A 15709-nucleotide genomic window follows, 5' to 3' on the forward strand; every position below is an offset into this window, starting at 1 on the left:
TTGCCCATAACTTTTGATTGGTTGGAGCTATGACTTTCATATTTCACATGTGTATTCCTTGTGACAAGACCTTTCTTTGGGTACCATCATTTTTGACCTTGACCTTGGAGTTTGACCCACTTTTGCAAAATTTTATGAGACTTTAACCTTGGCCATAACTTCTGAAGAGTTGGTGCTTGGGGTTTCAAACTTCACATGTGTATTCTTTGTGACAAGGCCTTCCTTTGGATATCAACAACTTTGACCTTTTGACCTTGACCTTGGAGATTGACCTACTTTTGAAAAACTTTAACCTTGGCCATAACTTTTGAACAGTTGGTGCTTAGGGTTTCAAACTTCACATGTGTATTCCTTGTGACAAGACCTTCCTCTGGATATCAACCACTTTGACCCTTTGACCTTGACCTAGGAGTTTGATCTACTTTTGAAAAACTTTAACCTTGGCCATAACTTTTGAATGGTTGGAGCTAGGGCTTTCATACTTCACATATGTAATCCTTGCGACAAGACCTTCCTTTGGTTACCATCCACCACTTTGACCTTTTGACCTTGGCCTAGGAGTTTGACCTACTTTTGAAAAACTTTAACCTTGGCCATAACTTTTGAATGGTTGATGCTAGGGCTTTCATACTTCACATATGTAATCCTTGTGACAAGACCTTCCTTTGGATACCAACCACTTTGACCTTGATGTTTGACTTTTATTTAAAAAACTTTAACCTTCGCCATAACTTTTGAACAGTTGTATATAGGTCTTTCAAATTTCACAGGTGTAATCCTCGAGACAAGACCTTTCTTTGGGTATCAACATTTTTTATCTTTTGGCCTGGATTTTGACTTGCATTTGAAGAAACTTTAACCTTCACCATAAGCTGCCATACGGGGGCATCAGTGTTTCACAAACACATCTTGTTTTCATCTGTACATATTCTATTCAAAAACAAATTACTGACATAGAATTTGTTACATAAGACCTAGCTATGTTTTACTTCACTTACTAGTTGATATATCAATACTAAATCAAAAATAAAATTTTATCCAATGTTTTAATGATGCTGTTAACTCTTAATTAATTTACTAGGAAATGAGTTGATTTCATTTTGAATACTCAATTTCACTTCATTTGAATAAAAACTTTATCATATTTTTCTTAAAACTAGACAACAACTTTATAAAATAAAATTTGTAAAGTAACAAACTGGGAGAAGGTATTTTTTCCTGAATTTTGGGGGTTGTATGGTCTTTTGCAATTTGAAAAAATGTCGATAAAAAATCTCCAGCTTTGAGACTCAAACTCCAGCTGAAAAATTTCAAATCTCCAGTTGTGATTTTTCAGTTCTGTCACGTGTATGTACTTTGTCATATTTTTAAATATACATGTATTTCATCCTAAACAATGCAATGACCTTTTTCCAAATGTGCATTTTTATCAGCTGACTTTTGGATGACAGTTAACTTGATTGTGCTTAAGGTTGATAACACTTGGACCAGCGAGAGTACTATGAATAATCTGAATGACGTGTACCAGCACCACTGTGGAGGAGAATCTCTTAAGAAAGCCACCAGGGACGTGTTCGTGAAAGGTAGCATGGCAGATGTCAGGGAAATGTTTCAGGTGATTGTTCTTTTATGTGTTTATAATGTAAATAAAGAGAATGTTGGTTTATTTGAAAGAAAAGCTAAGATATCACACCAGAGATAAGTTACAATTCAGAAATAGTGAAAGTTTGCTGGTGTTTTGGTGTAATTGAATGTAGTACATGTACACACATTGAGAAGTAAAAAATTTCATTCTAGTCTTAACAAGGGCATAACATTGATTACACAAACCAATGTACCAGTAGTTTACTCAGTGATCTTGAGACAAAAATTTACAAACATTCTGTCTTCTTTTACTTCTGATAACAATTGTATTGATTCAACAGGAACTGTGTTCATATTGTGCTGGTGATGTGGAAGCAACTCTGCATGTTTTTAGAAAAGTCTGGCCACAATTTCTTGAGAGGTATTTTACTCAATGTCTAAATTTATAATAAGATTGGCTTAAAAAAACTTAATTCAGCACTGGTTTTTAAGTCATATATAATATTACTTGTTTTATATACAGTTGAACTTCGATATCTCGAACACCGACATTTCGAACACCATGGATATGTCAAAATGAATTGAAAGTCTCAACTTTGTATTTTTTAAGTATTTTACCCCCGATATCTTGAAGCCTCAGATATCTCGAAGTTTTTTCTCAGTCCCATCAAACTCAAGATAATGAGGTTTGACTGTACTTTATTTGATTTTAATAACATATTGAATGTACTAAATGTTCTGAAGATCACTGTAATGAATGAAGTGATATAATAAGGACATTGACAAAATCTTAAAATGTCTTTGTTTGTATAATACATATTGAAGATTCCCAAACCCAGTGACTCTATCAGGAATGATGGAGATGGGAACAGCCTACTTGCCTATCAATCAAAACTGGGAGAGGTACATCAACCAATCAGATGATGTATATGATGATCTTCAGAATGAGCTTTCTCGACTGCTCCAAAAGATAGCAAACGAGGCTTGTGAATTACTACACGATAACAGGTAATTGCAAATAAAGCACTCAGAGGAAAGTAATGAGGGTATGCTGGATGAATTTAACCCAGGGGATCACATTTGCCCTCTAGGCAAGTGTTGTCATAGAGAGCTGGAGAGATCCTTGATGGGATTTACAGATCTATAGTACGGTGTATAACAGATGCTTTTTATGTCTTGTCTTGATCAAAATATAAGTATTAAGGTAGATACAAAATTTGCCTTATTAGGGAAATGCTTCCCTAGTGGGCACTCAGTCTTGAGAAACTTGTATGTCTCAATACCTTTTCCAAAGTTATCATTTTTTGCATATGTAGATATGAAGATGACCTTTGGCTGTGGGATTTAGACTGGAGTGTTAATGAATATAAGCTAAACAAACCAAAAAAGAAGCCCAAGGACACTAATAAGGTAGGGAGATCCAGATTCAAAATTGACCTATAATTAACTTTGAAATTTTCTGACTTGAAGAAAATACTGTGGACAATAGTTGATTTAGTGTGCACCAGTAAAAATTCATAAATGATATTTTTTGAAGGCAAAAACACCAGAACAAGTGCTTGAAGAAATCCTGGAAACAAAAGACAGAATTCCTAAGGTTGGCCGTCATATGATTGGATATCCTGCGTAAGTGAAATTCTACAGTCCTGTAAATTCTACTACTCCAGAAGATTGGTAAACACATTGATAGTGAACGGTGACAACAATGAGCAATCTAAATGAGTGTGAATAGAAATCGAAAACTGAATTGTTTTGATTGAATTCTGATCTTGTACATTTCACTTAGAAGAGTGAGATGAGAACAGTGACTATGAGTTGTTGAACTAAGAGCAAACAATGAGCAAATTGAGTAAATGTTGAGTCAGTGGGGAGTGCAAAGTGTTAAAGCGTGAAAGAATGAGAGCAAATGTGAATGCTTAATCTGTGAATGAAAGTAAAAGAAAGGCTATAAAGTATGGGACTGGATTACACCTATGATTTACAATTAAACTGATTTGTCCACTGAGAAGTTTTTGTTAATAATGGTTTCTCTGCATTTTTCTTTAGATGGTATAGAGAGTTATGTCCCAAGAAGACAGCCAAAGACTGGAAGCCAGGTCCCTCCCTAATCACCACCTCGCGACGCATCACCCCCAAGCTCCTAAGAATGACCTACAAGGGCTACCCCCTACATTATGATTCCAAATTTGGATGGGGTTTTTTAGTTCCTGACAAACACAAGGCTGCAGCTGATAGACAGAAGTTAGCCATGGCTGAAGAGGATATGTCAAATTTCCCCATCATGTAAATTGTTATGAAGTGTTTTTGTTATCATGAATTTACATGCTTAAATTATTACTCATGTTGGAAGATAGTGTATAAATTATACCAATTGAGTACGAAAATAAATTTTAGGCATTTAACCCTTTCAACACTGTAGACCACCACAACGGTCTGATAAAATTTCTCCTTTCAACACGGTAGACCGTTGTGGTGGTCTCAGATAGAAAACTCAAAGTAAACATGTTTATTCTTAGAAATAGAAAGTATTCTCTGTGCAAAATCTTTCCCTATGAATTATGGATAGATTGATATAAACATCCGTTAACAAATATGGCGGACCACATGGCGAAAATCATAGAAAAATTAGGAAAATTGGATGAATCTTGAAGGAAACAAAGAAGAAAGCAAAATGGCAGTTAACATTGAAAAGTCCAATCTTTCTGACGACAAAAACTTATATAAAAACGGGGACTTAGACATTATGAATGTTCCTAGACAATAAAGATATGAGTAATAAGCAATGTCGTGAAAGGTAGTCGGAGAAACTTGACTTGGAATCGGACTATGAAGGCTCTGAGACGGAGCACGTTTTACGAAGTCCAGGACTTTTCTCAATATCCTAAAACACCATGTTTTATTTATTTATTTTTCCAGACTTATTTTTCAATAGATTATGACATATTGCATATCATTTTACTCGGGAATGATTTCTCTTTTAAACAATGGTAAGAACATGTGTGATTTTTGAAACTTCATAGCAGCAAATTTATCAAGATATTACATAGGATCATTTAAAATATAAAATAATAACTTTTATTAGAGCTTCTATCTTCTTAAATAATTTTGAATACATATAAATTTTATACCATCTGAAGGAGAAATGTCTTATCTTTCATATGATGTGTCATTTATTAAAATACTTAAAGAAATGAAGTTATTGAGATTTTTCTGATGGCAGTTGGATTTTCTAATGATGGCTAAAGTTACTCAGTGTACTGGGGGTTGGTTGATAAAAGTTAGTCAGTGTTGAAAGAGTTAATAATTGTGATTTGAAGAATTCTTGAAGCTGAAGGTTATCAGTGAATGTGTTTTTTTTATAGGCAAAAAGCCTGATTTTTCAGACATTGAGTTGATTTTTTTTCCTAACAGAAACTTATTCAAGATGTGTAAGGAATCTGTGTCTGAAGATTTACTGGTTCCCATGACTGACAATGAAATGGAGAAGATGTTAAACACAGCAAAAGATGACATGGAGTGGAATGAACGAGCTAAACATCTGGACGAGGCGGGCATCAAAAAACAAGCCAAGAAAAAAGACGATATCCTAGAGGTAAATATGAAAGTTTTAAGAAAATGGAGATTTCAACAGATTTAATTGCTAGTGTGATTAAATTTCATATAACTTAATATAAATTAACTAACAAGTGATATCTTTTTCATGTCACTGCAATGAATCTTTGTTCAACAGGTGAAAGAAACAAAGTATGATGTTGGGATTCCAGGCTGTTGGTTCCAAAAATTGCCTCACAAGGTACTGTAGAAATCATTTATACTGGGTGTACAGTGTCATTGTCTGACTGAGGTTGAAACAATCCTGTCCATATTGACATTTTAAATTTCTTCATTGTAAGAAAGTTTTATAAAAAAGTCATTTTTATACTCTAAAGAAAAATGTTTGAGAAACATCAGGATAAACTCAAATGGAAGGATCATGATTGAACCATTTTGATTCAATGTTTATAGGATGGCAAAGGAAGCAATGTGGGTAACCCGCTGTCAAAGGACTTCCTTCCCCTAATAGAGACCGGTGTTCTGAAGTCCCTTTTAGTGACAGCAGAGACTGTACTGAAACTGACCAAGATGTGCTCCTACTGGCAGAAAAACAAAGACAGAATCTCGTCAGTATAGGATTAAGATCTCATTAGTAGGATCAAGTTGATTAGATTAAATGCTTTAAGACATTTTTAAGGACAATGTATAACTCAAATTTGTATAACTCAAATTTCTGGTGAATGTGTTGGGTAAAAAAAATATGAAATCAAATCAAATGAAGAAAAATGATGAACATATAAATACAGAGGATTGTTTGGACATGCACTTATTGTTTATAAAGAGTTTGTTAATAATTTACAGGGGACAGATGGCAGTGATCCTGAATGAAGAAGATCTACCAGACACTGTTACAAGGTACAAAAATCACTGATTTCTCTTTTCACGGAACTTTAATGGAACAAACGTAAGATTATGTCTTTAAAGACCCAATTTTTTTACCGTACGGTTACCTGAGAAGAGGGAGTGGTCTTATTAGTACAGATGTTATTTACCTGGAGTGCCCTAATACTCAAGATGCCAAAAATTCATATACACATTGCATTATACAGGAAGTCTTTATGGTGATCATGGCCAACATTACACACGTTTCTTGTCTAATTCTGAGTGAAACAGTGGTGAAACCAAATAATGCTTTTGCACGAACTTGATAATCTCAACATTTTCATCGAATATTTTGATAAAAAAAAATATCATGAATAAAGAAATATCCTTTTACTAAAAATTATATTAAAAAAACTAGAGTGTAAGCTACAAAGCAACCATATCAATGATTTTTTAATTGTCAGTAAAAAATAATTACAAGGTATATTGTACGTGTAAATATTGAAAAAAAGTTCCATTTCTCTTCAGTACATTAACAATCTAGAAATTATTGATTTCCCTGGCCGACACTGGTGCCCACGATGTTCATTTACGAATAAGGAATTTAGAGGAAATCCGAACTATGATTTTGACATTTCTTCCACTACGTGGTGAAGAATTATTGCCAATTTTTGTAATCTAAATTTCTTAAATAAAAATAAATGCCATCCGAAGATAGTGCAATTTAAAAATAGTCCCCAATTTATTGTACACGAAATACAATATTTACGTAACATGTGTACCATTTGTGAGTTTTTTTTAAACATCTGCTTTTACAGATAAAACCTGTGATAATATAAAAGGAATCTTCATAATTTTCAAACTTATTTCATGCAATCAGTGTCTAATTATCTTCTGTCAATTATTTTATTCCATTTTGTGTTGATTCATTTTATTGGGGGGGGGGGGGGGGTCGCTATATTGTTACTGAATTGAGTTTCTGTGGACCCAAGCGACAAATCAAGTGGGGCACAGAAAAGAGGTTGTCGCGTAGTCAGGTAATTGTTATCGAAACATCCTATCTCGGAACATCAGGTAGCACCGGTAGCTGCATGGCCTGTCAATCAGATCAGTAGCTATCGTTTTATTTATGATTGACAGGCGGTATATTATTGATCTTGAACCATGTAGATTTTGGGGGCGTTAACATAAAATTGGGTGTTTAACTGTGCAACATAAATACACATGTAAGAATATATGTGTACAGTCTTGGGAGAAATTTTTGATGCACAAATATTGCATGCAAGGCAGTTAAAAAGAGAATGTCATCTGCAATTCAACTTATGTTTATGTTTTAAGATTGCATGCAAGGCAGTTAAAAAGAGAATGTCATCTGCAATTCAACTTATGTTTATGTTTTAAGATGTACCTATTGGTTAAAGATATCCATAACTACATGTATTATAAGATTGAATACTTCCCAGCTCTCTAATTGCAGACCTGCCAACTTTCTGCTTTTGGTGTAATTTTTCAGCTTTTTACACCTAAAATATGCTGTTATGCCATAACATTCAATTTTGCGCTTTTAAAATTTTTATGCTTAGAAGTTGCATTATTTTAATTCAGTAACAATTCTTACAAATTGCACTTTAAAAAAGCATAAACTTCTGATATTTTTATCACATTTTACTTACCTTCTGATTTTAATATTGAGCTGTTATGGCTCCTAAATGTAATGCCAAAGAAGCAGATGAAAAAGACTATGTACTGTAGATCACATAATATTTACAACACCTTTTCTCCATGAGATTTATAAGTGAGAAAAAGTTTTTTTTTACAAATGCTATATATCCCCTGCCAATAAACAGGTTGGGGAGAAACGTAAATTCTGCTATAATAGTGGTATATCACTATTATAGAGAGATTCCGCTATATTTTCAGCCGTATTTATCCTCGATTTCATCAAATAACATGCTTGCTGTTTAAAGCACAAGTCATGGTGGGTATAAAAATGGACATTAATTGGCACCCTTACATGTTATGAATTTTATTTAATTTTCTGCCGATGCGTTTAATAATGCAAACACACTTTTTAAAATGGAAGTTACATTTTTAACATAGCAACCAGTGATTTCGATGGTATTCAAGCAAGACTGAATCTCAATTTCTCTCACACATGTGCACAAATTAATGCTTGTAATAATTTTCAAGCAGCATTGAAAGAGGTTTGTCCAATTTACAGAAGAAAGGATGATTTGTGTCTGCATGGTAATGGGTATGGAGGCCCGTTGTGACAAATGAAAAAAAAACTCATTACATGTATACTTTATTCTGGTTGAACCGATTGATATAGATCGTAAACAATCTATAAGATGTCATTTCTACAGGTAATCCCAAGTATATTGTTTCTTTTCTTGATGATGAAACCAGAAGTTCAAACGATTAGTCTTATTCGGAAAAGACAAATTTTTTCTTGCATGGAATTACTTGTAGAAGTGACATTTTACATGAATAAATTTGGCACAATTTATTTATTGTCTAAATTGCTTGAAATTTTTACTACATTCTGTACTAAAAAAGGCTATGAAATCTTAATCAAAACTATAAAAGAATTAGATTATTTCTGCAACAAGAAATGAAAAAAAGGAGAAAAACTTTGTAATTTGAGAATTTAAACAAGTACTTTCAATGAAATATGAAGATATAGAACAGTAATCAAGCTCAAAAGGCCATTGATACAATATAAATTTTGAGCAGAGCAAACACGAACCTCTGAAATCAGCAGCCATGGAGGGATAAGCAACCCCCCCCCCCCCCCCCCCGTTGACCGGTCACACCCGCCTTGTGCTGTTTGTCGTAATCATATAAACAGAAAAATCCATAGTCAATTCAAGATGAAAATTTCGCATGAAAGTCGTCGGTCAACATTCGACCCAACTTGTCAGATTGTATTTGCATATAAGCCTGTCATAGTATTGACCATGGGATTTGCGAAGTGTTGACTTCAAACGAGATTTCAGAATACCCTTGATTCATTATTTGTCAGAAGCCTGCTTCGTTTTAAAATTGTTCGGACGGAGAACATGCTCTTGCGTATATTAAATCAACTGTGAGACGGAAACCCCATATGCAGGTAAAAATGGTTATTCCTACATAACTAAGGGAAGTTGACGATAGAAAAGTTGAGGTCATCAGGTTTATCATAAAGTTTGTTGTTGGTTTGCCATCAATCTCTTTCTCCTATATCCAAATATGAAGTAGTTCTGTCATACTCCGTGGTGTCTTTTATCACTAATTATAAACGTACTTTTATTTTTGGAAAGTGCAGCTACATTTCTTGAAATTTTTGTTGGATGAAAATGTAATATGAATAAATAGGGCTGGGTATTGGTTGGAAAATTCGTATTGCGATATATTGCGATATTAGGAACTGTATTGCAATATGTATTGAAATATTTTTAACAGTTTAATGCATTTTTCTTATCTTATTAACCTCCATTTAAAAGCAGAGTGTATAAAACTTTTATAAATACGTTTTAGCAAAGAAAAAGTTATAGTTTATTTCACTACAGTTTGGCAACGAATGTAACCACACAACAGAAACCTTTACTGTTTGCACGTTTCTGACATCTTTAATTCATGTTTTACTTTATAACTCTAAATCCCAAGCATTTTGTCGGCATATCGGTACTGGAAAAACGTATCGCAATACAATATATTTTGTTAACGAATCGCAATATACCGGAATATCGATATTAATGCATAGCTCTATGAATAAATTAATCATTAAGTACTTTTATTCTTCATATAACGATTTATTGCAATTGAACTATACATAATCGGTTCAATCAGAATAAAGTATACATGTAATGAGTTTTTTTTTCATTTGTCACAACGGGCATCCATACCCATTACCATGCAGACACAAATCATCCTTCTGTAAATTGGACAAACCTCTTTCAATGCTTCTTGAAAATTATTACAAGCATTAATTTGTGCACATGTCTGAGAGAAATTGAGATCCAGTCTTTCTTGAATACTACCGAAATCACCAGTTGCTATGTTAAAAATGTAACTTCCATTTTAAAAAGTATGTTTGCATTATTAAACGCATCGGCAGAAAATTAAATAAAATTCATAACATGTAAGGGTGCCAATTAGTGTCCATTTTTATACCCACCACGACTTGTGCTTTAAACAGCAAGCATGTTATTTGATGAAATCGAGGATAAATATGGCTGAAAATATAGCGGAATCTCACTATAATAGTGATATACCACTATTATAGCGGAAGTTACAATTCTCCCGTACCTGATAAAAGTGAGAATAAACTTTTTGTGAGCAGACCATCTTGCGTAATTACACCAAAATAAAGTTCTAACAAATAAAAAGTGATTTACAGTATTAATCTATTAAATGATACATGTATGTGCAATGTCTAAGTTGTGATAATTGCATTTGTTTACCTGCATTTGACCTTCCAGATAAACTTTGAAAATATCAAGAACTTCCAGTTTGATACAATTAGTTATGAAAAGTATATTCACCTGCACCCTACCTTCCAGATGAACTTAACATTTATTTATAGCTCACCTGAGCCGAAGGCTCAAGTGAGCTTTTCTGATCAAATTTTGCCCGTTGTCTGTCGTTGTCGGCATTGGTGTTGTCGTTGTAAACTTTTCACAATTTCATCTTCTTCTCCAGAACTACTGGGCCAATTTCAAATAAACTTGGCACAGAGTATCCTTGGGTGAAGGGGATCCAATTTTTTTTCAAATGAAGGTTCACGCCTTCCTCCAAGGGGAGATAATTATGTAATAGCGAAAAATTAATGTCATCATTGAAAAATCTTCTTCTCAAGAACCAATGTGCAAGGAAAGATGAAACTCATATGGAATCATTGTCAGGTAGTGTAGATTCAAGTTTCTTCAAATCATGACCCCCGGTAGTAGGATGGGGCCACAGTGGACAATCAAAGTTTTACATAGGAATATATAGGAAAATATTTAAAAATCTTCTTCTCAAGAACAGCAATGCAATGATTGGTCATATTTATGTGAAAGCATCCTCAAGTGGTGTAGATTCAAGTTTGTTCAAATCATGACCCCCAGGGGTAGGGTGGAGCCACAATGGACGATCAAAGTTGAACAGAGGAGTATATAGGAAAAATCTTCAAAAATCTTCTTCTCAAGAACAGCAAAGCTATGATTGGTCATATTTATATGGAAGCATCTTCAGGTGGTGTAGAATCAAGTTTGTTCAGATCATGACCCCCAGGGGTAGGGTGGGACCACAATGGACGATCAAAGTTTTACATAGGAATATATAGGAAAAATCTTCTCTTTTTTTCCCTCTTTTATTGATATAGGAAAAATCTTCAAAAATCTTCTTCTCAAGAACAGCAAAGCCATGATTGGTCATATTTATATGGAAGCATATGAAATAAAGAAACCGTGAATAAGTTTCCAGTAACCTCCATGTTTTATTTGGAAATATGAGAATAGACTACGATAGGTATATATACGTGCAGTACATGGTCATTTCAGTTATTACTAAGAGTACAATGATAAACCGTTTGACAGTATATCGCGATATATTTTTCAACAATTCAATTCACGGTATGCTAAACTGATATTGCAGTTCGGTTCAATCGGTCCAGAATTATTTGACCATCCATTTTGTTTTCTTGTTTACAATTTCAAAATGGCTTCCGGGCAAAACATGAGGTCAGCAATAATGCCTTAACGGCAGTTAAACTCATCTCCAGCATCTTGCAGACCTCAGATTTAACACGGTGAAGGACTTAATCTCATTCCTAATGTGATTAAAAGTTATACATGTTAAGACAAGTGATAAACCCTTTAGATCTAAACGTATACTATAGTAATACACGATATCTCATCACGCTTGTATTTCGATGAAAATTCGCTGTCTTGTTGACTAAAATGTGTTAACACGATAAAGATGACAAATGGTTTTCTACGTAAATAAAAGGAATAAAAGAATAAATATCTTCCTTTCTCATTCCAATTTAAAAGAAGGATATGAGGAAAGGTCCCCATAGTTCCCTGCAAATGTTCGTCATTGGTTTAGAATATTGTCACAACTCAAAGAACTACCTATCAATCCAATTCAAGTTAACAAATTGATATTTAAAGTATTATCAAAAAATATGAAAATTTGGTATAACCCTGTCAAGTTTAAAAAAATATATTTACATTTCCAATAAATTTCCCCTGTGATTTTTTACAAAATAGAATACAGTTCATTTTTTCATGAACTACCGTGAATGAGTATGAATATCTCCATTGTTACGTCATAATACCTTACTTGACGTCAAAACTACAGTGCAAACTGTTTTGCTTTAAAAATGAAAATTGAATGGCATTTGTGGCAAATCATCATAAAAATAATGTAAATATAAGAAATGAATTTAATTTTTAAAAATTCATGAGGTTCATGAACTACATGATTATGATTTATCCACCCTCAAAGTACAATATTCACCTCGTCCTTCTGGCTCTGTGAATATTGTACTCCTATTCACCTCGCCCTTCTGGCTCTGTGAATATTGTACTCCTCAGGTGGACAAGTCATTGTATTGACGTTAAAAACAGCAATAATTGTATATTGACTGCATGGGTGAGGAATGTATATATAAATGCAGATTCCTGAGAATGAATTGGATAAGGGGTCAATCTGAAGGAGAGATTATGTATATTAGTATGTATTTTCAGTGACCCAAGTTACGACGTTAATGATGCCTATGGAGCCATCATTCCAAGGGTTATATTTGCCGGAACCATTACAAGGAGAGCTGTGGAGAAGACTTGGATGACAGCAAGCAATGCTTATGTAAGTAAAGGACAAATTCAGTATATCTAGAGCTACTTATCAAATATAAAGTATGATTAAATTGTTACCAGAAAAAAATTTAACAAAATGAAATTGTTTATCATACTGCATGCTTTTGTTGAGTCAAAGTATCTTTCCTGTCTCTTGCATGGTTATGATAGATTCTTATTTTTGTAAAAAAAGTAATGAACTATTTCATATTGGAATAAGAAAATACAATATAATACATTGTCAGTTAAGGAACAATGCAAGTAATTTGAAGGCAGACTTATATAGCCAATGTTTATCAGAGACATCAATGTGTGAACACTGTATCGATTCTGTTGAAGATGCTTACCATTACTTTTTCGCGTGTTCAAAATATACATCTTATAGAGATATACTTTTTCAGACAATTCAAAATATCATTGACTGTAATCAGGTTTCTGAACTTAAATTATTATTATATGGTAGTCCTGATCATGGACTCAATATTAATATACAAATTTTTGAAGCAGTACATGCATATATAGCAGCAACAAAACGTTTTACTTGAACACTGTCATGTAAATGTATATACATGTATAACTTTTGTCAATTTTTCCAAGCCGGCACTTCATTGTATTTTTTCCCCGTTTTTTTTTCCTTCGCATTTTTTAAATGTTTGTTTAATTAATGTAATGCAGTGTATTTACCTTGACCTTGCTGTAGGGAGAGGGCTAAAATAGTCTATGCCTGCTGCCTAATCCCATTCACTTTATGTGAATGAAATTATGTATAAATAAAAAAAAAATAGATTTATAAAAGAAGGTTTAGATGAAAAGCCATTTAAGAACTATGTGATCTTGCAGATTGACAGGGTGGGTAGTGAAATGAAGTCAATGATCCAGTCTCCCCCAGGGTACCATTTCGTGGGGGCTGATGTTGACTCTCAGGAGCTGTGGATTGCAGCCATTATTGGTGACTCCAAATACAAGATACATGGTAGGTGATATTTAAATCATTGTGAAGCTTCCTTTCTAGAATACAAAGTATATTGAGCAACATTTGCTTTTTGTTGATTTAAATATAAAGTTACATGTACATCCCATGCACATGTATATATCTCCTTATAAACCTGTAAAGAATCACTAAAATGTTATGGGAAATAATGAATAATGTTTAGAATATGAAATATTTTAAAATATTTGATCAAGTGTAACATCATTTTATAGTCTATATTGTTCATTAAGTGCTCTACTTATTTTCCTTTATATACATGTAGTTAATGAAATTTTAGCTTTGAACCTGTTTTAGGTTCTACCCCATTTGGCTGGATGACACTACAAGGAAATAAAAATGACAAAACAGACTTACACAGTAAAACAGCGGAGACTGCTGGAATCACCAGGGACCATGCTAAGGTGTGACACTCATTGACAAAACTGGGATCTCATAGTTATTTAAGATTGCTCTGTTTTTACAGGGATTTTTAAGGCAGCTGACATTTATAGCAAGTCTGTATACTCCTTTCATAGGTATAATTTACAATCTTTCATCTTGTCTGTTAAATTGATTGAAGTATTCATTTACAAAAAGGATGCCTGAAAAATAATTGGATGTAAAATTCAAAAAAAGTTGGGTTTTTTTTAAATGTTGATAGTTTAGAATTCTTTTTAGTTGCATAAAGTTTCATTTTTCATTCGAAGTTTCTCTATAATGAAACTTTTTATATATACCAAAATAATGTCTTATTTAAGGAATAACTGTCTAATTTTTTGGATTCATAATGTGATCAATCGAGTGGCTTGCGTGATAATTTGCAGAAACGCCGAAGGCGTTTATGCATAAAATTATCACGCAAGCCAATCGATTGATCATCGTCATGAATCCAAAAAATCTTACAGTTATTCCTTATATTTACATGCTCCTGATTCTGCAAATTCCCATGCTAGTAGCCCCGCGTCTGTCTCTATTTGTCCCGCCCCGCACGTGATTTTTTTTAACCGCACCTATCGATGAACCAGTAGATTTATGTAGAAATAAAGTATTTTTACAATTTGTAATTTTATCTCCGACAAAGACATTGGAAATGTAAATATAAAGTGATAAAAAATGTTTAGATTTACAAAAGAAAGAAATTGAACATTATAGAAAGTCTAAAATATTTGATTTCATTCATTATAATTTAGCAACTCAAATTCTATCCATTGCATTATCTGCATGTTGATTGTAGTGAAAGCGAATCTTAAAATTATTGTGACGTTATGTTTTTTTGGAAGTCAGGACAGCATCATTACGCCACAATAAATCATTCTACTAATCAGAATCAAAATTGATAGTATTGTGGGAAAACTCTCTTTGCCAGTCAATAGTTAAAATTAAATGACCGTCAATATTTTTCGGAGGTGTATGAAAAGATTATAGAGACTATTTTTTACTAAATATAACGAGTCTTTTTATGCCCCCAGATCGAAAGATCCCAGGGGTATATTGTTTTTGTCCTGTCTGTCTGTTGTCAATTTAACCTAGCCCATAACTATTGCGCTGTCAAGGGTAAGGTTTTAATATTTGACATGAGTGTTCATTATGACAAGACCTTTCCAATTGGTACAGAAATTTTGATCATGTGTCCTCAACTGTGACCTTTGACCTACATTTGAATAACTTCAACATTGGCCATGCATAACTACTGCACTGTAGTCTACGTCCCACTCCAGAATTGTGTTACCATCGGGGTCATAATGTTTCACAAACACATCTTGTTTCATTTGTATCATCTATTCTTAAAGGCTGAGATTTTTAACTGTACTGTTTTCTCTGTAAGGGGAGGGACTTAATTTTACATGCTTGGTACCCGGAGGCATTAATGATCGTGCAGATAGCGCAGAGTGCTTATCCCTATACACCAACAGTA

General features: G+C 33.5%; 1 protein-coding gene across 2 annotated transcripts in view; it reads left to right on the forward strand.

Annotated features, from left to right (window-relative positions):
- The window catches only part of LOC133182302 (DNA polymerase subunit gamma-1-like), a 48041-nt gene that overhangs the window by 13871 nt on the left and 18461 nt on the right, over nucleotides 1-15709 (forward strand). For both annotated transcript variants that reach the window (XM_061317086.1, XM_061317087.1), the window contains exons 7-19: nucleotides 1472-1615; nucleotides 1926-2005; nucleotides 2410-2592; nucleotides 2901-2994; nucleotides 3122-3210; nucleotides 3631-3867; nucleotides 4996-5176; nucleotides 5315-5377; nucleotides 5590-5744; nucleotides 5980-6033; nucleotides 12717-12834; nucleotides 13665-13797; nucleotides 14110-14216. In XM_061317086.1, the coding sequence (XP_061173070.1) occupies nucleotides 1472-1615; nucleotides 1926-2005; nucleotides 2410-2592; nucleotides 2901-2994; nucleotides 3122-3210; nucleotides 3631-3867; nucleotides 4996-5176; nucleotides 5315-5377; nucleotides 5590-5744; nucleotides 5980-6033; nucleotides 12717-12834; nucleotides 13665-13797; nucleotides 14110-14216 (1638 nt within the window). The remainder of the gene's footprint in view (nucleotides 1-1471; nucleotides 1616-1925; nucleotides 2006-2409; nucleotides 2593-2900; nucleotides 2995-3121; nucleotides 3211-3630; nucleotides 3868-4995; nucleotides 5177-5314; nucleotides 5378-5589; nucleotides 5745-5979; nucleotides 6034-12716; nucleotides 12835-13664; nucleotides 13798-14109; nucleotides 14217-15709) is intronic.

Source organism: Saccostrea echinata, unplaced genomic scaffold (genome assembly GCF_033153115.1).
Source record: "Saccostrea echinata isolate AGI-Se365-2 ecotype Australia unplaced genomic scaffold, CSIRO_AGI_Sech_v1 ptg000009l, whole genome shotgun sequence".
NCBI classification, from domain to species: domain Eukaryota; kingdom Metazoa; phylum Mollusca; class Bivalvia; order Ostreida; family Ostreidae; genus Saccostrea; species Saccostrea echinata.